Source organism: Electrona antarctica, assembly GCF_951216825.1.
Source record: "Electrona antarctica genome assembly, chromosome: 18".
In the NCBI taxonomy this organism is placed as follows: Eukaryota; Metazoa; Chordata; class Actinopteri; order Myctophiformes; family Myctophidae; genus Electrona; species Electrona antarctica.
In genome coordinates, this window is record NC_136799.1 from 24867598 (window position 1) to 24892844 (window position 25247).

The window sequence follows — 25247 nt, forward strand, 5'->3', positions numbered from 1 at the left end:
GCTGATAACGGATGATTTTGCCGATTCAATACATGATACCAGTCGAATGGGGTGGCCTGGTGAGGCGAGGTTAGATGATCACTTGTCTGTCTTTTATTTAACAAGCCGTGTTTTACCATAGAGTTGTTTTACTTTAGGCCTCAGCTACACGTATATGGATCTTTTGCAAAACGCACATTTCTCTGTGCGTTTGGGCCTTTCAGCCACACGCAAACGGCGTTTTCGGCCACTCAAACGGAGGTTTTTTTAAACGGATAAATGAGTGAAGATTTTCAAAAATATCGGATCGGTGGAGCTGTGTAGTCATGCGAAACGGAGCTTTTGACAAACGATGATGTCACCGCTCATTAGCGTGTGAAATGCAGCTTGTGCCTGCATGGGAACTACACAGATCTATTCAATTCATGTTTATATATCACTGTTAACAACTTAAAAACGTATCATATGTTGCATGATTGCATCAACTGCAGCGAGCAAAGGCAGCTCTGCTGCATCCAATAATGAATATATCAGCCTAGCCTACTAGTCCAGTGCAGACTGGTGATTTCATATTGGTGCCGAGTGGGAAGCACAACCGATTGTTTTTAATTCAAAGTGGTATATATTCTGTGAAATGTTTATCGTCATTCCGTGTATCTACAAGCTCCAAGTGTTGCGTCCACATGCAGCGCGTTGTGAGCTTGCAGATCGTCGGTGCCCCACTCTGTTGCAACAAGCAGAGGTCCTCACAAGTATAGGTAAAACACTGCCAGTCCTCAGTGCAATGGCCCGTTGCGCAAAGAAGTTGATATTTTACTCATGCGATATTCAGATAATCTTCAACCGATGGTTATAATTCGAAGTGGTATATATTCAGTGAAGTTTATATTTTCAAGTCATGTTTTTAATATGCCTTTATCAAATGATATAGAGAGATGGTAGGGTAGTGCCTAAGCCCTGTTAGCCATGCTCTGTGGTGCGGCTTGCTAGGCCCAGAGCCAGGCCTACACTCTCTCAATTTCAGAGAGTGGTTAATTTCACTGATGTGTAGCCTACAACCAGGGCTCCAGACTAACCTTTTCACAGGTAGCACTGGTGCCACCTACCTTTTCATTTGGTAGCGCCACCACAAATTAGGTAGCACCATTTTTTTCTTTGTATAGCGTGGTATTAATACATGATCTTATCATGCCCCCACATCGGGCGCCATTTATTTATGTAGTGGTTTCCACCATTAAAGGTTTGAATCATAAAACCCCCTACAAAGGTCACTGTGTAAAAAACGGCAACCTACCTGGTTATACTTCAAAACACTGTAGATGGTTTCAACCCACCACAAAGTCACTCAGTCAATAAAGGCAATATTTATATTCCACACACAGAAAGTCAGTTTAAGGTTTTGTGTTGAAACTTAAATGCAGTCCAAACCTTTTGGATTAATAAAGTGACAATTTGTACAATATCTCCATTACCATTATCCAAATTAATTCCTTATTATAATATTTCTACATTTTGGAAAAAATCTTTTGCAATGTGAAATTCCACCAAATTCTTAATCCTTTTCCTTGTCTTTATGGGCCAACTTGTGAAAGCTGCATGCTTTTATTGTGAAGGCAAAAGTTTCGGAATGCTCTCAGAGCCTGCATATCTCCGCGTTCTGAAAATAGCTGATCTACAAGCTCACAACACGTCGCGGACGCGACGCGTTGTGAGCTTGTAGATCAGCTATTTTCACGTATGGTATGGACACATAGGCTACCTCCTCGATGCAAACATAACAAGCTTTGGAAGCTATTTTTCGTGGCACATGTTTCACTCAGTGTTTGGGTCGGGAGTCGGCTGTCTGTGTAGATCATGACTGATCATCATGCAGTTAGATATGCGCGCTGCGCGCTCCAGTGAAATTGTACAGCTGAGAAAGATTAGTTAATTTGTGTCGGATAAGCTGCGTTCAGACCTGAATATATATTCGCCTCGGTTCGTCCAGTTTGTACCACGGCAGGTCACGCCGTGCCCGTTTGCGCAATTCTCGTCTTTGAATTGACTTTGTATGTAATCGCGCCGCTCTGACCATCCAAGTCTGAAGGGCTTATTTGTGGGTTTTCGTGAACGATCGTTCTTTGAACACTGGGCGTCAGGCGAACGTCCAATGTTTTCAATCAATGGATCGGGCAAGCACTGCGGGATGTTTTTTTCCCTCCACTCATCCTGCCAGCAAGTCGCACCTGTGCGACCTCATATACTTCCACTAGGTGGCTTTTAAAATGCGGTACTTATTCCTTCATTAAAGAATATGATTGGCACCTCTGTAAATATATAATATAGCCTACAATTGAAACGTGCTACTGCAGTGATTTTTATCCTGTGTTCAATGCGTTTGGGTGTGGACTCGGATATCTGTCGTATGGGCAGGGATTTTTTTCTAAAACTGAGGACGAAAATATCCGTTTTGCAAAAGATCCAGAGTAGTATGGCCTGGGCCTTAGTCTCTTCATCTGTGATTTACAACAGCTGGTCATCACAATACATCGCGAATGCGTTCACGCTCCTCTCCGTATAGTCCCGTACACTCTCAGTAACCTCAGTAGTTAATTTAACTCAGTCAGAGTTAAATGGACACTGTACTCGGGGACAGGGCTCAGTAAAATGTCTTCAACTTGTGCAAAATTCAGCTGCTAGACTGTTAAGTAACCAAGTCTTAGACATAATTACAGTTACACCCATCCTAGCTTCTCTTCACTGGTTGCCTGTGAGTTTCAGAATTGTTTAGGACTTAGGGTCCTCTTGGTTGTTCCTAAAACTTACCTCATTACCTGGGGCGGTGTGACTTTTGCAGCCCGGGCACCAAAGCTTTGGAGCAACCTGCCTGTCAGACGTCAGTGCCCTCGTTGCCTGTGAGTTTCAGAATTGATTAAGACTTGCGTACAAGGCCAAGCTACTAGTTTAATTTTATACGTGCTGGTCCTGGATGAGCCTGAACTCGGCGTTAGATCCTCAGGTAGGACCCTTGTGGTTGTTCCTAAAACTGGCCTCATTAAACTCATTACCTGGGGCCGTTGGACTTTTGCAGCGCGGGCACCAAAGCTTTGGAGCGCCCTGCCTGTCGTTGCCTGAGAAATCTAAGGCTGTTAAAGTCAGCTTGTCATCTTTTAAATCACTTCTGAAAACCCTTTCATGTCAAGGACAGGCCTTTTGTTCATCTCCATTTATGGCTTTTTTTATACCTTCTATTTGTTTTTAATGGATCTCTTTTGTGTTAAAGGTAGTGTAGTTAGATTTTAGTTTTTAAGTTAAAGCTCTATATAGCTCATAATATCCTGTATGACTCTCCTGATAGTATAAAATTGGTATCCCGGCCTGAAAATGTTTACTTTCAGAATATAGAGCTATTTAACTTATTTTAACAAAACAAAATTACTTGTTGCATCTTTAAGTTGTTACAAATTAAGTTAATTATTCAGTCATTAGTCATTCATAATAATGATTATTAGTAATTTATCATTCATCTTGTTTACGATGCATTATTAGACATTCTAAAGTCTTCTGAATTGGTGTCAAGAATAAATCTTTCGATTACCAGTGTTTCACACAGGACAAAAACTTAAGATGTTTCTTTCTTTCTTTCCCATCCACATCTCAGCAGGATGTTATTGAAGGCATTGGCGTTGAAGAAGGTTCAAGCTCTAGCAGCTCTAGCAGTTGCTGGTACTGGTGCTGGACTGCTCTTGTACAGGTAGGTCTCTGCACCCACCACCAGTGCACTCGGTTGACTCTTCCCTTTGACTCCCATTCATAACCACTCCTGCGCTATTTCATACTTCACTGTATGACGGTGTCGTGCAAAAATAAGGTTTTTCATCTATAATGACAGGCCCAAAATAGGGATGCACAAATAGGGAGCACTTTCCCCAATCCCAACCATATGTTCATATAACTGGTACTCACTAATGCTCATTATAAGATGGCACCATTTCCTTTCTACTCGGTCTGTGTTTCAAGAGGTGGGTGGTCTGTGGACAGTTCAGAAACCCACCTACCAGTGACATTATTGGATTCCAAGCTAATGGAATCGACAGCCTTTCTCTTCCTGGAAAGTTAGCTTGCCTTTCTCTTCCTGGAAAGTTAGCTTGTCACTGTGGTCCATAGAGTATATAAAATGATAGAGACTGATCTGGCGCGAAGCTCCCCCCCCCCCCCCCCCCCCCCCCGCTATTCATGTCAGTGGAAGTTGCTCAGTGGCGTTTTGAAGCACCCGGAAGGACCGTCTACTTCCGCCTTTTTTCGATTTGGGCACCAAAATTTGGTGCCCAAAATGCGGAAGTGCAAACGCGCTCAACGTTAAAGCCCAGCTGCACGGGGTTTCCTCGTCATACTTCCACGGGTCCGCCTGCAGGCCCTCCTCTTACCTCTAGGGCCGAGCGCCTCAACGTTGGAAAGCCTCACTGGCCCCTTGCTGTGGTCGCATCTATGAAACCAATATAAAAGTTTGAAATCTTTGTTTGAAACTACCACACTGAGTAGGCAGGTTTCTGAACTTATCACAGGTCACCTCTGAGACGGTATATAAAAATGCAATCCCCACAAAATGCAGTCCAGAGGAGCGTGTGTGTGGACAGAATGGGGCCCTCCTAATGAGCATTAAAGTGAGGAGGACCACTACTAATATGAACATACTGTAAAGGTTGAAAATTGGTGAAGAGCTCCGTAAAAGTGCTGCTTCATGCTGTGATATTTATAGTTTTAACTAAGCCTAGCTCTGATCCATGGCTCTAATGCGTTGCATTTAGAGCTATGTTACTCTCAACTTCCGCCGCTCGCATGAATGCAGACCAGCCTCTCCTCTTTAGCGTAAATAAAACGTTTTTGCTACTCACCAAAACAAAGGCGGGTTGTGTCATTAGAAAGCCTACTTTCCCTAGTGGACGCACTCTGAGCCCCCCACCACACGTATAAACTGTACTTTTTGCCCAAAAAAGGATTTTGTTTCCACCGGAATAAAAATACTTTTAGTTACTCCAATGCGCCTTCTACCGATATTGCCCAGGAATTGCCTCATAGAGAATATTTTTCCTCCGGTGAAAAAAAATCCCTTTCTGGCCAAAAAGTACAGTTTATACGTGTGGTGGGGGGCTCAGTGCGTCCACTAAGGAAAGTAGGCTTTCTAATGACACAACCCGCCTTTGTTTTGGTGAGTAGCAAAAACGATCTTTTTATTTACACTAAAGAGGAGAGGCTGGTCTGCATTCATGCGAGCGGCGGAAGTTGAGAGCAACATAGCTCTAAATGCAACGCATTAGAGCTATGGATCAGAGCTAAACTAAGCCATGCACTCTAAAAACAGAGCAGTGCTTGAAATTGCGCCAATTTTGGTCGCAAATGCGCCTGAATATTAATCTGTGCGATCTAAAATTTAATCCAACTTGTAGAGCATAAATATCTGAGCATGTCAAAGAAAAAGTAAGTTCCTAGTCCATTCCTGTCCAGAGTTATGATTTTTTAAAGAAATATCTCCTGCTCTCCCTCTACTCATCCCGTCGTCAGTCCGTGGACATTAAGTGGGTAATTAACATCAGCTGGGTGATCAGACCTAAGGTCGTCAGCTGTGAGAAACAACAAAAGAGCACAATTTAATGGAATGTGGAGGCCGCGCACACACACAGCCATGGCAGCGGTGGCCGAACGGATAGCGGAGCGGTCTTGATACCGGAAGGTCGCCAGTTCGAATCAGCGGTCCGACACGTTAAAATTACCACCGCTGAAGTGCCCTTGAACAAGGCATTGAACCACTACGATGAAATGTGTTCTATGAGCAGGGCCTGGCTGGAAACAAGTTCTTGAGCTTAGCCCAGATACCCTGGGTAAATATAGTAATCATTTCATTTCATCTTTTTGAGTGGTGCAACCACTCCAAGGAACAGCAATGTCCGTGTTAACCTATGTGTGTGGCTATGAGTACCAGTAGGGGCAAAAGTGGCGCTGTTGTGCCAGAAACAGAGAGAGAGAGATAGTGTTGCACTGTTGCCTAGTGCTAATGAGAGAGAGAGAGGTAGAGAGGGGTGCAGGGGGAGAGGGGAGTTGCACCACTGTGTGATTATTTTTTTTCCCCTAGACATGCAAATTAATGATATGAAAATAACTTCTCAGAAAGTGGTCCCTGCATCTGGAAGCATATTTTACTTAAAAAGCAGGCCTGCATAAACTGTTTTGTAGCCATTTACAAATCCAGAAATTACAGCAGAGACAGTATTTAGAATTGAATTCTATTTTCAAATGGTTTATTGGCGCTTCTTAAACAAAAATAGCATCTCGTACCAACTGGCTTGTAGGCCAGTGGTTCCCAAAGTGGGGTCTAGGGACTCCTAGGGGTCCTTGAGGGAGTTACAGGGGGTCCTCAATGAAATAATAGTTAGGAACCAAATGGACCCTTATGGGTCTGAAACTCTGAGTGTACATACTATGGGTATACCAATTTCCCTGTACATTTGTACACTCTCAGAGTTAAATTAACTTTGATTTTGCAATATACTGTGGGGTCCCAGAGATAGAAATGGGGGACGGTAGCCTAATTCAGGTCAAACTGGGGGTCCTTTAAATGAAAATGGCTGAAAATCATTGCTAGAGCTGTAAAAATCTTCTCTTATGGGGGTCCCTGGCATATATTTTCAAATGGGGGTCCGTGGGCTAATGAGTGTCAATTTGGGGGTCCTTGACATGATAATGTGTAATACCAATAATGAATGTAAAAAAATCGATTACATATTGGTGCTCTTTAAATTTTGGTGGGTGCTCCTAATTTGTTTCTGGTGCTCCTTCATTCTGAACAAGTTAAAAAAAAAAGAGCCCTGAAGTCCCTAGTATTATTAGGGTAGGCTACTATAGTTTTATTGTCCATTTTATTTTCTTGACAAGTGACAAAGCACCCACCCAAAAACCCGGTTTTTAGTTCTGCTTGGGGGGAAAACAGTGTCATAGGACTTGAAAAAATAAATATGTTCATTCAGTCAGAACTATTCTGGGTTTTGTTTTTTAATAGTCATGATAATGAATAATGATAGGCCTATACTGTATTTGAATTTGAATTTGACATTTTTCAAGATTGTTGGTGTTTTTAGGCTTCCCAGTGTATTTTTACATCCCAAAAGGTTTATTTTTTTAACCGTCAGACCTTCATTGAGAAATCTGTGATTTTCTGAGTGTCTGAATGGGCGTGTCTGAATGGGTCCTCTCAGATTCTCTCCAAATATGACATCAGTTTCGGAGTCCAATTTGAATAGTCCGTCCCACCTTTAACTTTGCCTCCACCCACCCTTTAAAGAAGGATGGATGAGGATGATAAGAGGAACATGTCTGCGACCATGCGAAGCAGTCTCGCCTCTGAACGTGAGCGAGTGGCGCACGTTCTGCAGGAGCGAGCGAGGCAAGCTGTGAAGTTGTGTGAACTGCTTGCAGACCAGCCGAGCCCAGAGCCATAGAGTAAGACAGAGTTACAACAACTCCGTTCACTTCATGGGGCTTCAGTCCAATGACATGAACCACGTGACCGTGGCTGATTTCTGCCACCTCAATGTCGCAACTCGGTCTATACTCTATGGCTCTGGCCGAGCGCACACTGTTCTGCGCAGGCTGTTGCAGCGCTCCGTGCTGCACAGACAGTCGGTCTTTGAATGATTTGATTCAGGATCACGTAACGCTTTTGTTTTAGTGGTAATTACAGAGACGATTTCACAGAAATCATTACAAAACAGTACTACAGGGCAGGCGATTAATGTGAAATTGGACTATTATTTCATTTTCAAGGCATTTTTCCCACTGGACCCACAGGGCCATTGTTTTGAGCCATCTAGTGGCCCAGACCTTCTGAAAAGTACATTCGGGCCAGCGGGCCATTTATAATGTCGACCCCTGACTTGGACGGTAAACTTAGAGTACTTAGACAGTAGACTTAATGAAACAGTAGTGAGTAGTCACTAGTCAGTCTATCATGAACGGGACAACTCCAGACCAGCAGCAGCAATACAGCAATTGTTTCTCTATTTTAACAGAATGGTTGGCTATCACGATGAACAGGCCAGCAATGAATCAGTGATGGCAAAAGGTTTTCAATGTAATGAGTCCCGGGATGCCGGGATGGTCTTTTAGATGAGTTAGTAAATATTCACAAATAGTCATTTTTGAGTGATGCAACTGCAACCACTCCTATAGACAGCTGTGTGGCCGTGTCCCTGGGTCTGTCCCTGTGTCCCTGGCTGTGTCCGAAAATAGCGTTATAGCGTTTGTTCACCAAGTGTCACTGTTGCATGTACAGTACAGCACCACTCACTTCAGACGGGTCTGATCTATTCTATGATCTGATCATGGAATTAATTTGAACATCTTTCTACATACTGAGAGTAATAGATTTGTACTGATGACTCTGAAGTGTAGTATAACCCTACTGCCGAAAAGTAGTGATGCACCGAATATTCGGCCGCAGAAAATATTTGGCAGAAAATGGCTAAAAATGCATATTCGGCCTATTCGGTTTCGGCCCGAATAGGCAGAAAATATATCACAGACTAGTGTATGCAATTAATGCATTCAAAAGAGCTGAATAAATGTTTTATGGACCCATAATAGTGATTATTATTTAAGTTAGGTTTTGCCATAACCATTGCTTTTGCCATAAATCAGGTAGCTTTAAGGTACGGCCATGACAGCAATGTTAGGAAAAAAGATATATAATATTAATCCTATTCGGGTATTCAGTTTTCGGCCAACTGTTTCCTATATTCGGTTTCGGCCAATAATTTCCCTTTCGGTGCATCCCTACCGAAAAGGTTTGGTAACCGATGTACTAAAGGATAGGTCAAGTCATGTGACGCATTATGTAAAATGGAATTCTGCATACCTCACGTACAATTCACCCTTTGTCAAGTCCCGTCTGTGGTTGTGCCCCTCTTTGCACCCATTGGTTGCGGTTTCTTGGTTGACAAAAATCCTCTGTCCATCCACTACCATTGAAATAACATGTTTTTCAGTTGCCTCATATTGATATTCTGTGCACTCAATTCTTATTTGTGTCAGTATAAAGGAACATCACAGATGCAGCATGGTGACTGGGCATATCATGTTTGTTTTTTGTTTTTTCAAAAAAAGAGGTTTTAGCTAATTCAACATAAACCAGGTCGGAACCAGGGCGGAACAAGGCAGAAAGACCCTGCTGGTTTGTCAGTCAGGGACCAATCAGGCTGACAGGGTGAATTACTTGGATTCATGAACATTGCATGCATGAGACCTGTCTGCGAGCAGCGAGAGAGTGAGAGAGCCATGCAGGCAGAGACATCAGTTCCACTGGTCACTCGCGGAAAGGTTTACGGACAGAGGAGGACGGACAGAACTGTTAACTGACAAAACATTTAGAGGTTATAGGTCTATCAAGGTTGGAATGATTTCAAACACTCATTTACTTTGAAAAGACGACATACAGTCATATTTGAATATAATTGGAGTAAGATGTACCCTTTTTATCTTCTTTGCAGTACTCCCAACACTCCAGTGAATCCACCACTAATTCTGCTGAAGAATGTCGCTGTGACCGGAAGCTTCACCAATGTTGTGGAAACCACCTTGGATTCCACTGCCATGGAGCTGCAGTATCGTCACACAAAAGAAGGCTTAGCCATAACTGCTACATTTGAATTGGAAAAACCAGTGACTAAAAAAAATATAGTCGTGGGGTGGGTCCAAGCCATTACCGAGGGCGAAGATTGGGGCAGATATGAAGACAGTCAGATGGTGGAGTATCGAGGGAACGGGTTGCTAGGTGATGACCCCACTAAATTCAGTGGTGGCCGGTAAGTGTTGTGACAGTTGCAATGGTCATATACATGGTTCCTAGTATGGAAAAGTATGACATTTCTTTTCATACTTTTCCAGGTCTGGAAATGTATGAAAAATGTATGGAAAAGTATTTGTTTCCAGACTAGGAATGGCCATTTGGAGAAAATTTATTAATCTGTAACCATCAGGCCTTAACATGTTAATTAGCCAGTAGCCGTTAAGGAAATGTGTTTAAAAAAACCACACCCGTGTGAAGTAAGGGGCGCTAATATATATTAAACTAGAACTGCACTCTGTCGAGTGCCTACTAGCTTGTTGCACAGGAACGTCTGTCAACAATATCTTCTTGGTCTTTAAAATCCTTGGCCCCAAGAGTCTCAATATTTTCTTATACAAATACCTGCTTGAAACACCATTAAATTATGTTGAAAAATGATGATGGTAATTACTTATAAGCTTGTTTGACGTCACATTGGAACACGTCATCGTTACGTCACCGTCAACTATACCCTGGCACTGGTACATATATTTAACACGTCATTATGCTCATGTGTCCATATATGTGTACATGTATATATGTATGTATATTTACTTTTCTGAGTGGTTGGTGGTATAATGTAATCGGCTGGGTCAATTGACACTGAAACGTATCATCGTCAACCAATTATACCCTGGCATTGGTACATAATCTAAATCACGATTCACAGAAAACATACCTGCACGGTCAGCTTCCGTATGTCCGTATGACATCATATCACGTGCATTCTAAGGGACATTGGTACATATCTTCATCACGTCATGGGACATATGCTTCGTAGCATGACAAACACACCTGCGCGGTCAGCTTGGGGCCAGCATATGACGTCATAACGTGTGCTGGCCCCGGACACACGCATCGTAGCACCTGACTGATAACATTACTTGCTTGCGCAAGTAATTAAGTAGGTCGCACTCTGGACTGGAGCCCTGGCACTAGATGCATCACTACACCCTGCGAGTAGAGCCAGCTAACGCACACACCCACACACACCGGCAGACAGAAGACCAGTAGCCCTAGTGTATATTTGTAGTTTATTGTCAGTGGACCTCTCCGTCTGTCCTGCTCACACTCTCTCTCTCTCTCTCTCTCTCTACCCTCTACCACAGGATGATAAATACATATCCTCAACTTGAGCAAGTCCATGGCGTACCTGCCTCAAATGGAAATAACATGCCCTGGGTGAATTTGCAGTGTTGTGAGACGCTGGTCCCCAACAAGACAAGCTACACCATTACCGTTAACGGCGCACTCACAGGAGTGTTCCCCTTTGTGGATCCGAATCCTGATCATGCTTCCTTTCGTGACCCAGGTGTAAGGTAAACACATTTAAGTTCCTTCCATTTGTAGTAGGCTGACATCCAAGTGTGAAAAACGGGTCTTTTGTACACAGAAGTGAGAGGTGTTGCCTAACGGATTCAAACTTGGCTCCACCCTCCCTCCCCCCTCTCATCGTCAATCTATTGGTCGAGCCAGGTCACTTCAGGCTATGGGTTGTTTGTTTATTTTCACTTGCAAAATATTTTTAAAAAATTGTGTTGCACAAATTCAAAACATGTGCAAATCTTTCCGGTGATAAAATGGCCACCAACATAATCAAAAAAGTCAACCAAAGAAGAAGATTCTTTCTTATACAGGACCTCCTCACTGGTCAACAAAAACACCAGAAACAAGGTTTCTTCGACTATGCATGCACCTCTTCGTACCACAGCACCTCAAAGGCCCTTAAAACAAGGCTCCAGACTTCCCAAATAAACTGGCCAGGCTACCACTTGGCCTCACTCCCCGAACCCACCTCACCCCTGCCCATTTTGACAGGCTGGTTGATGACAGAGTACAGCATCTTGGGTCTGGTCCACAAGGTTTGCTACACCACCAAGATACCCAGGTACCTGTCTAAATACTTCCTTAATGTCAACGAAGTCCACACCCATAACACCAGAGGGAGCTCATCAAACCATGTGCAACCCAGATTCGGCACAAACGAGGGACTAAATCCATTTCGCTCCTATTGCACCAAAATGTGAACGCCCTACCAACAGTTATTAAAACGTAAATCCCTTGACTCCTTCAAAACAGCTCTCAAAGGGCACCTACAGATGGCTGCAATTCAAAACTGGCCCCCGTAAAATCTGAATCCCCCCACCCCTCTTCTGTTAACTGTTAACACATTGAGCGGCCAGGGTTATTTTATCCATTACGTTCATGCGCCCAGTCGATTTATAAACACGGACCCCTTTTCCGGACGGACCGGGCGGAAGTGGTTGTTGTGTATGTAGCAGCTAACAATAGCCACACCACACTGAGTCGATCGACAACAACGGGAGACGAGAATAAATCTATCGAGACTAGCGACTGGGCCACGGAACGCCGTCTAACACAGGATCTTTTTTCAGAAAAAGACGGGATGATTTAGATCGCGAGTTATTCAGATTTTACGGGGGCCAGTTTCGAATTGCAGCCAACCGTAGGTGCCCTTTGAGAGCGGTTTTGAAGGAGTCAAGGGATTTGCATGTCTTACTGTTTGAATTTAGTCCCTCGTTTGTGCCGAATCTGGGTTGAACATGGTTCGTTGCACTACCTCTGGTGTTGTGGGTGTGGACATCGTTAACGTTAAGGAAGTATCTACACAGGTACATGGGTATCTTGGTGGAGTATCGAATCTTGTGGACCAGACCTAAAACACTCCAGGGGCTTAAAGCTGCTATAAGCAATATTATGTCAACATTTTTTTCTTTTTTGGTATTCAGACAGCCAGCAATGAGTAACAGACTATTTTTGGGGGAGCGTTTTACCCATTGCTGGCTGAATACCAAAAAGGTCATTACATTTTTGAAATATTGCTTATAGCACCTTTTTTAAGAATAAAATAAATAGGCGATAAATAAAATAAAAACGCATCACACAGGAAGAATTTATTTTTGGGACAAATTAACAAGAAAAGAAAACAGTTGGCTCTGGGCCTGGTAGGGATGCATCCGATATTTGCGCTCGTAGTGGCTAAATATGGCATAAAAACTTACCTTTTTCTATAGAATTATATTACGGTACAATGACATTGAGTTGACGTGTTTTTTGTCAGGTGAAACCTCATGAAATGTAGACGACCTAGTCATTTAGACTAGAGGACCTAGTCATACTGACGGCCTAGCCTGATTGGCTGCCTTGGATGCAGTGAAGTGACTTAATTGACTTCACTTTAGCCCAGGGGTTTTCAACTGATTTTGACCCATTCTGACTCGGAGCAGCCTGGGGACCACCACTATTGTGTCGGGTGGGTTCATCGTAAATCTACGATGGACCCACCCGACCAGGGGCGGCCTTAAGGATCGGGAGGCCCCGTTCATGACGTCATCATTTTAATAATTAATAATTATTTAAAAGAAAAAACTTGAACAGCATACACAGCCAAGTAGTAAAATACACAAAAGCAGCTTGATTAAACAATGTTTTACTTTAAGGTATAACTGGAAGGCAGCATAGGCTATACAATGATGCAATCGCAACTCAGCGCTGCTAGTGCAGTGATTGGAAGGCTGCGATGCAATGGAATATTACTACTACTACTACCTTACTACTACTATTTTTTTTTTTTTTTACCAAAAAACCTTTAGCCTATACACATTCATGTGTATAGGCTGTGTTGGGAGTGTTGGGAAAGTTCACTTTTTTATTAACTAGTTTCAAATTTTTTAAAATGAACTTGTTCAGTTCATAGTTTATAATTTAACATTTTGAACTAAAGTTCATGGTTCCAAAAAATGAACTATTTCAGTTTAGTTTAGTTTAGTTTAGTTTTTTTCCCTTTTTTTTCTAAATTATTGCCACGGCCCATAACCACAATTTCTTTTGGGAATGAAGTCCAAACCTTAAAAAAATAAAATTTTGGGATTAATGTGACAACTTCTACAATATCTCCATTACCATTATCCAAATTAATTCCAAAATAGCTCTTTTGCAAAGTGAAATGCCACCGAATTCAATCCTTTCCCATGTCTTTATGTACGGCGGGCCAAAACTGCCATATCTTAAAATGAATAAATTAGGGCTGGGACTTTAACGCGTTAATTGAGATTAACTACAGAAAAAATATCGTGTTAAAAAAATTAACGCATTTTAATCGCACTATTTTGTCACCGCCGAACGTTGTCACTGGACAGTTTTCAGACGGACCGCCGGTGTGAAGTGTCCGTGTCCTCTTCAGACAATAACAGTCAAGACAGTTCACCAGACCGGGGGAAGCCGCTGAGATCACTTTGCTTGTCCCCGTGGATTTAAAAAGCTATCTGATGATAGTGTGGATTTAAAAAGCTATCTGATGATAGTGTGGATTACAGCACAGTTGTGTGCAATTATTCAATAAAGAATTCGCATATCACCGCACCTCGTCAAGCCTCCAGTATCGGCTCAATGCGAAACATGTTGCACCGAGCCTAGCCTGGAAGCTAACATCAACAACAGTAGCTCTGGTCCATAGCGCAGTTAGGACTCAGGAAGAGTTCTATGGTACTTAATTTGATCCTTTCCCCTTACACGGCAGCGGTGGCCGAACGGATAGCGGCGCGGTCTAGATACCGGAAGGTTCCCAGTTCGAACCAGCCGTCCGACACGTTAAAATTACCACCGCTGAAATGCCCTTGAACAAGGCATCAACCACTACGATGAAATGTGTTCTATGAGCAGGGCCTGGCTGGAAACAAGTTCTTGAGCTTAGCCCAGATACCCTGGGTAAATATAGATTTCATTTCATTTCATTTCACACCTGTGGAAGTGCAGGCTGTGCAGCCCCTCGTTTTTAGCACAAAAAAGATGTGAAAGCCTACTTTCCTCCTAACAATATGGATCAGAGCTAACGTTATTCCTACTACCAGTAGCAATTCAAGGACCCGACCAGATTACATGGTTTCTAACTAAACGGTTATGGCCAAATAAAATGTAAAATCTGTTATGGCTGTTACTGTATGTCCACGGAAGAAACACGGGTGTTTTCTTATGGTCATGTCACATATTTGCTGCACCAAGCCCCCCCCAACCCTGTGGAATGCATTCCCCAAACTCTGAGACATGCCCCCACCATCCAAACCTTCAATATTGCTTTCCCCAGCTATTTAATTTATTTAATTCCTTAGTGTTTTTACCCTAATAAAGTTGTTTTTGATTTATCATGTCCCCCCTTGTAAAGCATTTTTGGGTACTCAGAAAAGCTCTATATAAATTATTAAATTTGAGATTACCCCTATTATTACTACAAAAACAATGTTTTATTGCTTAATCCATTGAGACCTGGAACGCATCCATGTCACGTTAGCGTTTAACCACATTAACCATTAAACTTATGTATTCACTATTCATTGATTCACTACTATACCAAAATCCATTTGAAAAAATTTCTCACTGTTCTCGGGTCAAATAATGATATGAGATTAAAATGCAATTCATCAAGATGAATTAATTACAAAGCCTCTGATTAATTAGATTACAAATTTTAATCGAGTCCCAGCTCTAGAATAAATAAATTATTAAATCAAATAATAAATAAATAAATGCAAAAATAAATAAATATATATGCAAATAAATAATTAAATGCAAAAATAAATAAATAGGTAAAGAAATATAGAAATGAATAATTAAATGTATGTATTCTTTTTAATTATGTACACATTTAAATACGCATTTAAATGCACATTTAAATATGCATTTAAATGTATTTCAAGCTGCTTTTCCCAAGGGTGTATTTCATGAACCGTATGTTAATGAGGGGCGTGTCTTTCCTAATGTGGGTTTGTCTTTCCTATTCAGCCATTAGCAATCTAACCCAGAGCAATGAAACACCAAAAAATACCATCCAGCCACTAGCATATACAGTAGTTTTCGATTTTTCATTTTAGTTTAGTTTTAGTTTGTTTTGAATATATATATATATTTTTTTTAACTAAGTTATTGGCATCAAAATGTACTTAAAGTACCCAAAGAAAAAGTGTCCCAAATGTATAAAAATCCTTTGAAAATAGCAGATCTCCCCAAGCTCTCAATGTGTCGCATCGCGGCCCATGCGAGCTTGTAGAGCGGCTATTTTCAAATGCCCAAAATCTATATAGGCTAGGGCTATTGTATGTACGTTTTGTAATAATAATAATCAAAATCTACAAATTAATGTAATGGAGTAAAAGTAGGCTACATTTGTAAAAGTATTGGTATTGGAAAATACTCAAGTAAAGTACCAGTAAGACCTCCGCCTGGGTGATCCGCCTGGGTGACAGGCAGGCTGCTGGATGAGCACTGGCGCTTTGGCATGGGGGGTTAGATCAATATATGGAATGAATTCTGTACTGGCCATATATGGAGCGTGTCTTGAGTGTACAGGGTTTGAGGAGGTCAGAGGTCAGATCAATTGGCGGCGGTGGCTCAAGGGTAGAGTGGCTGGATGGTAACCGCAAGGTTGCCAGTTTGAACCCGGGCTCCCCCAGAGTTCGTGTCGAAGTGTCCTTGAGCAAGACACTGAACCCCTAATTGCTCCTGATGTGCTGGTTGGTGCCTGCCATCGGTGTATGAATGTGTGTGTGAATGGGTGAATGTAATGCACAATCTATGTAAAGTGCCTTGGATAAAGGCGCTATATAAATGCACCATTTACTATTTATCAACATATAGAATGTCGGAACAGGTCAACTCCATATATGGAGATGTAAGGGTGGCAGCGTCTTGAGTGTACAGGGTTTGATGAGGGCCCAGCAGTAGGGCCTTGCCTTAATCTTCGGGCCTGTTGAATGGACAGGTATCGGTCAAAAGGGAGACATCAAAGTGGAAGGACAGGTGGAGAAGGATCAACATATGGAATGTCAGAGCAGGTCAGCTCCATATATAAGGATCTAAAGATTTGAGGTTTGAGGTCAGATGTAGAGTTGCTGGCTGGCTCCATATGCAGATCTAAGTGGTCTTCTCGATGTATGCCTATCCAGGGTTTGATGAGGTCAGTGTCGTGATCTTCATATATAGAGATGGCCGTATATGGAGACGTGATGTCACAAGGCATGATGTCACGAGGTGTGATGTCATGAGGCGTGGACTGATATATACTATATATGGTGGCGTGACGCTGACTGACTCATAGTATACTGTATATCTCAACAAATACCTCAAACTTGTAGCCTACTTAAGTACAATACTTAAGTAAATGTACTTAGTTATTTTCCACCACTGCAAATACAATGCTAAAAATATTGAACACAAGAAAGGGTTTGATTGATTGATTGAAATTTGTATTCACAGTTCGTAGAATTTGGGGACAGTTCAAACGAAGGTACAGGACAAAAAACTGCTATGAGGATAAAACAATAAGACTTGTTTACATCAGGGTCCTCCATTTTCAATTTATCAGAAAGATGGATAACAGGGTTACAGGTCAAGTGGACACTTAGTGGATCGACAGGACACTTGTACACCTTGGATGAGTGGGCACTTGGAACTGGGACCAGGGTTGCAGTTTTTTTGTCACCTTGGTCGGGTACCATTGACCTCATTTTATTCTCAGTAGTAATTCTCAGTGGGACAACTAGGCACCTAGGGGTAGGATAACTGGGCACCTGGTCAACTTTGCACTGGGTACAGGTGGGCAGTTTTTTTGGCACCTTGGTCGGGTACCATTGACATCAGTACGTTTTATTCTCAGTGGGACAACTGGGCACCTGGACAACTTTGCACTGGGTACATACAGGTGGGCAGTTTTTTTGGCACCTTGGTCGGGTACTAAGGTTGGGCGATATGCCAATTTTTTTCAATCGCCAATCGTCTGTCCAAATATCGCCGATGGACGATATATTCGTGTCATAAAAGTAAAGTGAGACCAGCTCACTGCAGGTCGCAAAAAAGCCAGATCTACAAGCTCTCAAGGCACCGCATCCTGCTTGTTTTTGCAGCGCCGCTATGCGTTGAGAGCTTGTAGATCCTTCTGTTTTTGCAGCGCAGCCAGGGTAACAAAATAAGAAACTAGAAAAAGTGCCCCTCGGGGCACAGGTCTCCACCAGGGCAGGTCAGGTTGTGGCCTCCTGGTGGCGCTATAATAGGCCAATGTGAAAAGGGTGCCATTTCTTCATAAGTCTTTGATGGCAATTGGATGATTTGAGGCATTTTGTTCCAAAAATGTGTTTTTCAAAAATCAACCTGTTGGTGGCGCTATAACAGGCCAATGTGAAAAGGGTGGGATATATTCCTCAGCCTAGTAAGAAAATGTGTGAGATTTCACGTAAATTGCACGCTGCGTTCATGATTTGAGGCTTTTGTTAAAAACGGGGCAATCTTGCAAACTGTGAAAGGCAATTATAGCCAATTAGGATGGAATATGAAATATCGGACAGATCCGACTTGTGCACATGACCATAGAGATACTGTGTAACGATTTGTGGACAGAATCTGGAGGAGTAATATCAAAAAATGTGTTTTACAAAAGTCGGCCTCCTGGTGGCGCTATAAAAGGCAGATGCGGAAAATGCAGGTCAAAGGTTTGTCCTTGGCCTCTAGGGAGTGCGCATGCAACGTTTCACGCAGATCGGTGCAGTTTTAGGTAAAACATGTGAAAAGCTGCCTCATCGTTGGCATCCAGGGAGTGTGTGTGTGTGTGCAAAGTTTGGCATCGACCGGGTTAAGCCCCTTGGGATTGCACTATTTTAGCGTCTTCATAATGAAATTATTATTAACTTTTTTGATTACCATGACCAATGACATGTCTGCTATACACAAGATTTTTTGTAAATAATGTGCCGGCCATTTTTTTCGTATCGATACTGAAACAGAGCTTGTACTGGCTTGGGGGCGTGTCCATCTACGGCGGATCAGCTTGCCCACGATGAGTGCTGTTCTCTGGGTGTAACTAGTGAAATGACTCGGTGTCTTATGGAGGGTTTTTTTTTTCTCCGTATCTCACCTGTCTATTCTTGTGTTTGTGTGTGGCTGGAACAACAGTGACACTACATTCGATTAATAGTGGACAGGACAGGTAGACGATTTAATATGTACCTATATTATATAGGCTAATAGTCTACCTGTCCACTATTAACACCTAGAACGCCAAGGGTTATTTAATCCATTACATTATAGCGCCCATGAAATTAAAACCTTATATATAGGCTATATATACGTTTTTAATTTCATTTTTAATGGAATGAGAGTTGTTTTCTGTCTGCTACTCGACAAAAAGCAGAATAAAATACAGAATGGCATCGCAGACTGTTACTGTTTTATTGACATGACATCATGATCCAAACGGGGAGGATTGTGTGAAGTGGGCTACTGTCACCCCCGCGGCCGGTTGTGTGTTGAAGAGTGATCAACGAACACTGATCATCAGCGCGGCCAAAGTGAATCGATCATTGTGGGTCAAGAATGAACGTGAAACGACATGCTCTTGTTTTGTGTGCATACCGTTTTTATGCAGTGTATAGAGTCGCGAATGGAGTGATATGTTCTGTGATTCTGTCATACGGAGCTGCATGGAATAAAAAAGGGGGGAAAAAAACTAAAGTGATTTGATCGTGCCTCCCCTGCTTTAGGCTTTATTTCATCTACTACACAGCCGCAGCTATTATAGCCTAGAAACAAAATGTTTGCAAAGCATTACGCATCAATTTATATGCCTAAACAAGCTTGATATAACGCTGTCACTTCCGAGGCTAATAGCAGAAGCAGACGTGTTTGTATGGATGGATGGATTGATTACAGTAGGCTACTCTACTCGGAATTAGATAATTCCGGGCAGAATAATTCATACATGTAGCCTAAACATACAACATAAATATTCTTGTTGCATCAAACTCAAAGCATCGTTAGGCTATATTACTTGCATGCACAAAGTTAGTGTCTCCACCAGGCCGAAGGCATGGGGAGAGAGTATGTTTTGCACTCCGTCCGTCCGTCCGTGTGTGTGTCCGTCCGTCCTTCCGTCTGTGAACAGCTATCTCCGGCACCGTTAACCCGGTCGATGCCAAATTTTGCACACACACTCCCTGGATGCCAACGATGAACCTCTGCCCCAAAATTTCCAGAACGGCCTGTTATAGCGCCACCAGGAGGCCGCTTTGTGCAAAACAAGTTTTTGGACAGTACACCTACAGACTTTGTCCAAACATCACGCAAATTGGTACACAGTCTCTCTAGAGACATTCAACGAAACGGGTCTTTCAGATTTCTCAGACTCCATCCTGATTGGCTAAGATTGGCTTCCAAAGTTCGCAGGAGTGCTCAGTTTCAAACAAAATACTGCAAATCATGAACACATCGTGTGATTTCCGTGAAATTGTGCACGCACATTCCCACTAGGCCGAGGAAGAAATGCCACATGAACATTTTCAACTCGGCCTCATGGTGGCGCTATAACTGGCCGAAAAGTGTTTTTACCTCTAACTGCACGGATCTGTGGATAACTTTTATGCCAACTCCCTAGAGGAAAAACCTTTGCCTGGAATTTTTCACATCTGCTCTTTATAGCGCCACCAGGCTGACATATATAAAACACATTTTCTAATATTACTCCTTCAGATTTTATCCAAATTTCACGCAAATCGGTACACATGCTCTCCATAGTCATGTGATCAAGACGGGTTTGTTTGAATTCTCATAATCCACCCTCATTGGCTACAATTGGCTTCTAAACTTTTCAGGAGTAGCCCGCTTTGTACCCGTTTTGTACAAATCGCCACAACTACTCAACGCAGCGTCCGATTGTGGTGAAACTGTGCATGCATATTCCCACTAGGCTTTGGAAGAAAGGCCACTTGACAGTTTTCAAATCAGCCTCATGGTGGCGCTACAACAGGCCAAGCCGCGTCACACACACACACACGTTTATATTGCTCCTAAACATTTTGCCAAACATCACACACACACTCCTATCCTCCTGGTGGAGACCTGTGCCCAGAAGGGCACTTTTTCTAGTTCTGCCTGTTTTATTTCCTGTACATTTTCCAGCCATGCAGAGACCAACCATAGCAACCAATCATCAAAGTGTTATGTTGATTTTCCTGTCTGAATATTAATTGATTTACACTACAGCCTAACCCTCTAAACCAGAATATATTTATGACTGAGCTGTCATTGTTTCCTGATGAATTGAAAATGGAGAACCCTGATGTAGTCTTAGTGCTTTTACTGGTTTTAACCTCAGGGCAGTTTATGTATTGACCTGTACCTTCTAACTATCTAAATATTTTATTTTTTCTAAATGTTTTTTTAACTGGACATCCTTAGGGTTTTTTTGATAAATATGCATTATTTTTAAAAGTAAATTTCCCTGCTTCCCACCCTTTAACACCCTGAACACCCAGGACGAAGTTCTTTGTCCTTTCTATTAGTAACGCCCGACACTCAGGACGAAGTATTGTCCAAAAGACGAAGCTTATTGATACGAGAACTGATCGCATTGCTCCATAGCCCAGGCGCGCCTGCTGGGCAATCCTCTGTGACGCGCAAGAGTGAGACGTCATCGAAAAACTCCCTCCCCTGTTTAGCTGATGAAAACGAAAATCTTAAAACGTTCATAACTCGCGATCTAAATCATCCCGTCTTTTTATGAAAAAAGATCCTGTGTTAGACGGCGCTCCGCGGTCCAGTCGCTAGTCTCGATAGATTTATTCTTGTCTCCCGTTGTTGTCGATCGACTCTAGAGTGGTGTGGCTATTGTTAGCTGCTACACACACATCAACCACTTCCGCCGGTCCGTCCGGAAAAGGGGTCCGTGTTTATAAATCGACTGGGCGCATGAATGTAATGGATTAAATAACCCTGGCCGCTTAAAGTGTTAATCAACAACACGTTTACCTCCTGAGGAGCCTCCTCAGTGTTTGTTGCCATCTGTCTGCGTGACTGGCTGCATCATCATGCAGTTAGATATGCGTGCTGCACGCTCCAGTGAAATTGTACGGCTGAGAAAGATTAGTTAATTTGTGTCTGATAAGGGCTTACAGGTGGGTTTTCCGCTAGATATTAAGGCCTGTTTAGGGTTGGTTTTCCACTAGATATTAAGGCCTGTTTAGGGTGTGTTTTAACGGGGGTTTCGTCTGAAAGACTATGGAAACACTCACTCTTGAACAAAGTTGAACGTGAGAAAGGGACGTTCACACACGCCAGAAAGGAGCGTGTTCACAATGACGTTCGTCAAGTAGAAATACAGTACGTTCCGTTCACGTTCACCCAAAATATGAATGCGTTCGTGAACGATCGTTCTTTTAACGTGTTCAGGGACAACACTGCACAGCATTTATGAGGTGATCGTAAATAGTTGAGCCTGGTGTAAATTTGGTCGCAGCTAATTGTAACCGACCGTAGTTTAAATAACACACCCTTAAATATTCTCGAAACGCCTCGATTTTACAACATGAATAACCGTAATCCGACCAAACAAACATGTTGAAATCCAATAAGAAAAGGTGTTCCCCTTCTCGCCTCTCTTGCCTATCAAGTCCACGCACTGCATTTTGGCACACTGGAAAGAAACGCCAGTAGGATTATTCCATGAGGCTACAACCTTTGTCAACTTTGTCGAGTAGTAGGCAGCAGGCTACATGAATCACACACACATCAGTTATATCGCCATGAATGGAATACGTTTGTAGGCTACCGTATATTAATTTTACCCATTTGTGAGCAGTGCAAGTTAAAAGAGTAAAAGTGGCCATGTCTTTCCGGCACCCCAGAGCTTCTATTTTGAAGGAATCCCTGTGCTGATTGTGTTAAATGAGCCCTACGCCTATGCCATTGCAAATAGGCAAGTGCATTTTGCGACCTACAGGTTGAGAACCCCTGGTTTATAAAATCATTTTATGCAAAATGATTGTCCATGGAGGATTTTTTTTTACCAGTTTATTCTTGTTACAGTACATGAATACAGTAGTGCGTCCAGGGACCCCGAAAGGGTCCACGGTTGCGTCCATTATCAATCTGCGTTTTAGGACGCAAAATGCACCGTATTTCCATCACTGATATCCGATGCTAACTGTGCTAGCATACTAGTAGAGATTGACAATCCCATCTCCCAGCAACAACAATCCCATAGCCTGAAGTGACGGTCGGCCTGGCTCGGCTAATAGATTTTAAGTATGTTACGTGGTGTTCTGCTGTTGAGTATTGTGGGATCGTTCACGTCCCACTTTGAACTGCTGACTGGGCCTGTGCATGGGGAGATCCTTAGCTTCCGAGAGTACCAAACAACCGACGAACGGCTCTTTTGCTGAATGACCTTGAATGATCAGGTTTACTGAAATTAACAATAGTTCCCATCACTAAAGGTGGGCACGTTTGAAAGAGAAAAGAGGGAGGGTGAGGAGGCACAGACTTTAAAACAGGGTTGCTCTCTACAATGTGTAATATATCTCTGCTGTCGGAAAGAAACGGCCTCATTCCAAAATGTTCATTTTTCAGGATATGAAAAATATACATTTTTCAGGAAATTAAGAAAACCGTATATTTTGAAAACAAAGCAATACTGCTTCATCAAAGTTGGTGTTGTGACTTTATATATTGTCAATTACTTGCATGAGACGGGTGGTGGAGTTAGCTGCTTTAGCAGACAGTTTGAGGGTCAATGGCACTGATATATGCAAAGAAAACAGTTATGAGTTATGAGGTTTCCTCCCGACAGCAACAATATTTGATTATGTTCTTACTGTAAAACATGAGCCAGTGTACTGTACCGAGTGTGGTAAAGTAAATCTGTAAAGGGTTAGAAACAGGGGCAAACCTTTGGTGCATATTAATGGATTGTTGATAAAAAATCACACCCGTGTGAACTGAGTGGTGCAAGGTCTAGCCTGATCAGCTGTGGTCTGACGTAATGACCATAGTAACCATGCTCATTCTTTTGGGCCCCACGTACAGGTACACACATACACAGACACAAACACGTATACAAACACGTATACAGACAAAGCTGGTTATTGGAGTGGTTTGCACCACTCAAAAATCAAGTGTCCTCAATCTCGGGGAAACTGTCCAAAGGGGATGATGAAGATGAGACTGGAGTGATGGAAGCTGTCTGCTTTCAGGATTGTGTTGTGCTCACTACTTTTTCTATATATGTGTGTACATTGTCATTGTAATCCCTCGATCAATAAAGTTAATTTCTGATTTACTTTACATGCCCAGGTTGGTCCAGTGCTACGAACGCAACAAGTTCACCAACTTCCTTATTGCCATGGACGTGCTCAACAAGGTAGGACTATAGCCCGACCCATTATTCATTAATTTATTCATTCATTTATTTGTTTTTGTTTTTTAATACTTTTGAAACATTAGAAAAGTGGGATGTCCAGTTGAAAGTTGTAAAAAATATTGGGACACATGGCCATTATTGACAATACCTATGTAGTCAAAACCTTCAAATAATGACTGATCTATCGGCCAAACCTGTATCTTGCTCTGTAGGTAGGTTCAGAGCACTAGGCATGCCTACCTACCTACCCACCCATTGAATGAAAGAAATCACACCTGTGTGAACCCGGTGGTTTAACCCAGGGGTTCTCAATGTTTTTGGCTGGGGATGCTTTGGCCATGTCTTCCCCCCCCCCCCCTCCCCGCCCCCAATACAAACTGACTGCTAAAATAACCTTAATAATAGAGAAATTACATCATAAATAAATACTGAAACCAGCTATAATCATTAAGGAAAGTTGTTACGTCAAGAGGTCCAGGTGTTATTTTATATATATATAAGCCCTTAATGAATTGAATGGAATTGCATTGAATTGAATGGGGCATTGGGGTGTAACTACAAACTAGAAAGGTCGCAATTTTTCAAAATTGCAAAGTGTGGTTGCCGCAGTCGCTTACATATAGGCCCCTCCCACTAATATTGCCAGCCAATTATAATGTTGCGTCACCCCTGTGATCATGTGTAAGTAATTCGGAGGGGATTTATGCCCCCAAAAATGTTTTTTTGCGACAAACTGTTACATTTTTCGCATTTGTGGCGCCCTCTATGGATGAAAATGGAATTGCTTTTGGTTGATTGAACCACCCGCGACATTTGCTTCAAATCTGGAGTTGATTGGACGTTTGGTTCGTGATTTGTGGCGTTTTTTGTAAAATAGGCCGCTCCCACTAACTTCGGAAGCCGATTACGGCCGAACGATACGCACTATCAAAATTCCGCCTGTGGTGTTTTCTTCTGAAAGGTCCAGAGATCATTTGTACCAATTTCTGTGAGATTTGGACAAAATCTTAATATCAATTAAACTATACAACATTTCTCTTAACAAAATACAAGCACATCCTTCCCGATGAAGCCGGTCAATTTGACATATGGCTCAAGTGCGTACAGTCAAAACTGTGGGAGGGGTAGCGAATAAAAAAAAAGACTACTATGGAATCATAATAATACGCATGAATAAAGTGTTACAATTACAATAGTCTGGTTGCCTTTTGGGCA

The 25247-nt window shown here is 42.3% G+C and overlaps 1 protein-coding gene across 4 annotated transcripts in view; it reads left to right on the top strand.

Annotated features, from left to right (window-relative positions):
- The window catches only part of LOC306942129 (uncharacterized protein), a 34264-nt gene that overhangs the window by 6510 nt on the left and 2507 nt on the right, over positions 1 to 25247 (top strand). For 2 of the 4 annotated variants that reach the window (XM_079527862.1, XM_079527861.1), the window contains exons 3-6: positions 3620 to 3712; positions 9498 to 9812; positions 10945 to 11154; positions 23966 to 24032. In XM_079527862.1, the coding sequence (XP_079383988.1) occupies positions 3624 to 3712; positions 9498 to 9812; positions 10945 to 11154; positions 23966 to 24032 (681 nt within the window). In that variant the 5' untranslated portion in view covers positions 3620 to 3623. Of the gene's footprint in view, positions 1 to 3619; positions 3713 to 9497; positions 9813 to 10944; positions 11155 to 23698; positions 23920 to 23965; positions 24033 to 25247 lie in introns of those variants that run through there. The other 2 variants (XR_013792243.1, XM_079527863.1) reach the window with 2 other exon arrangements.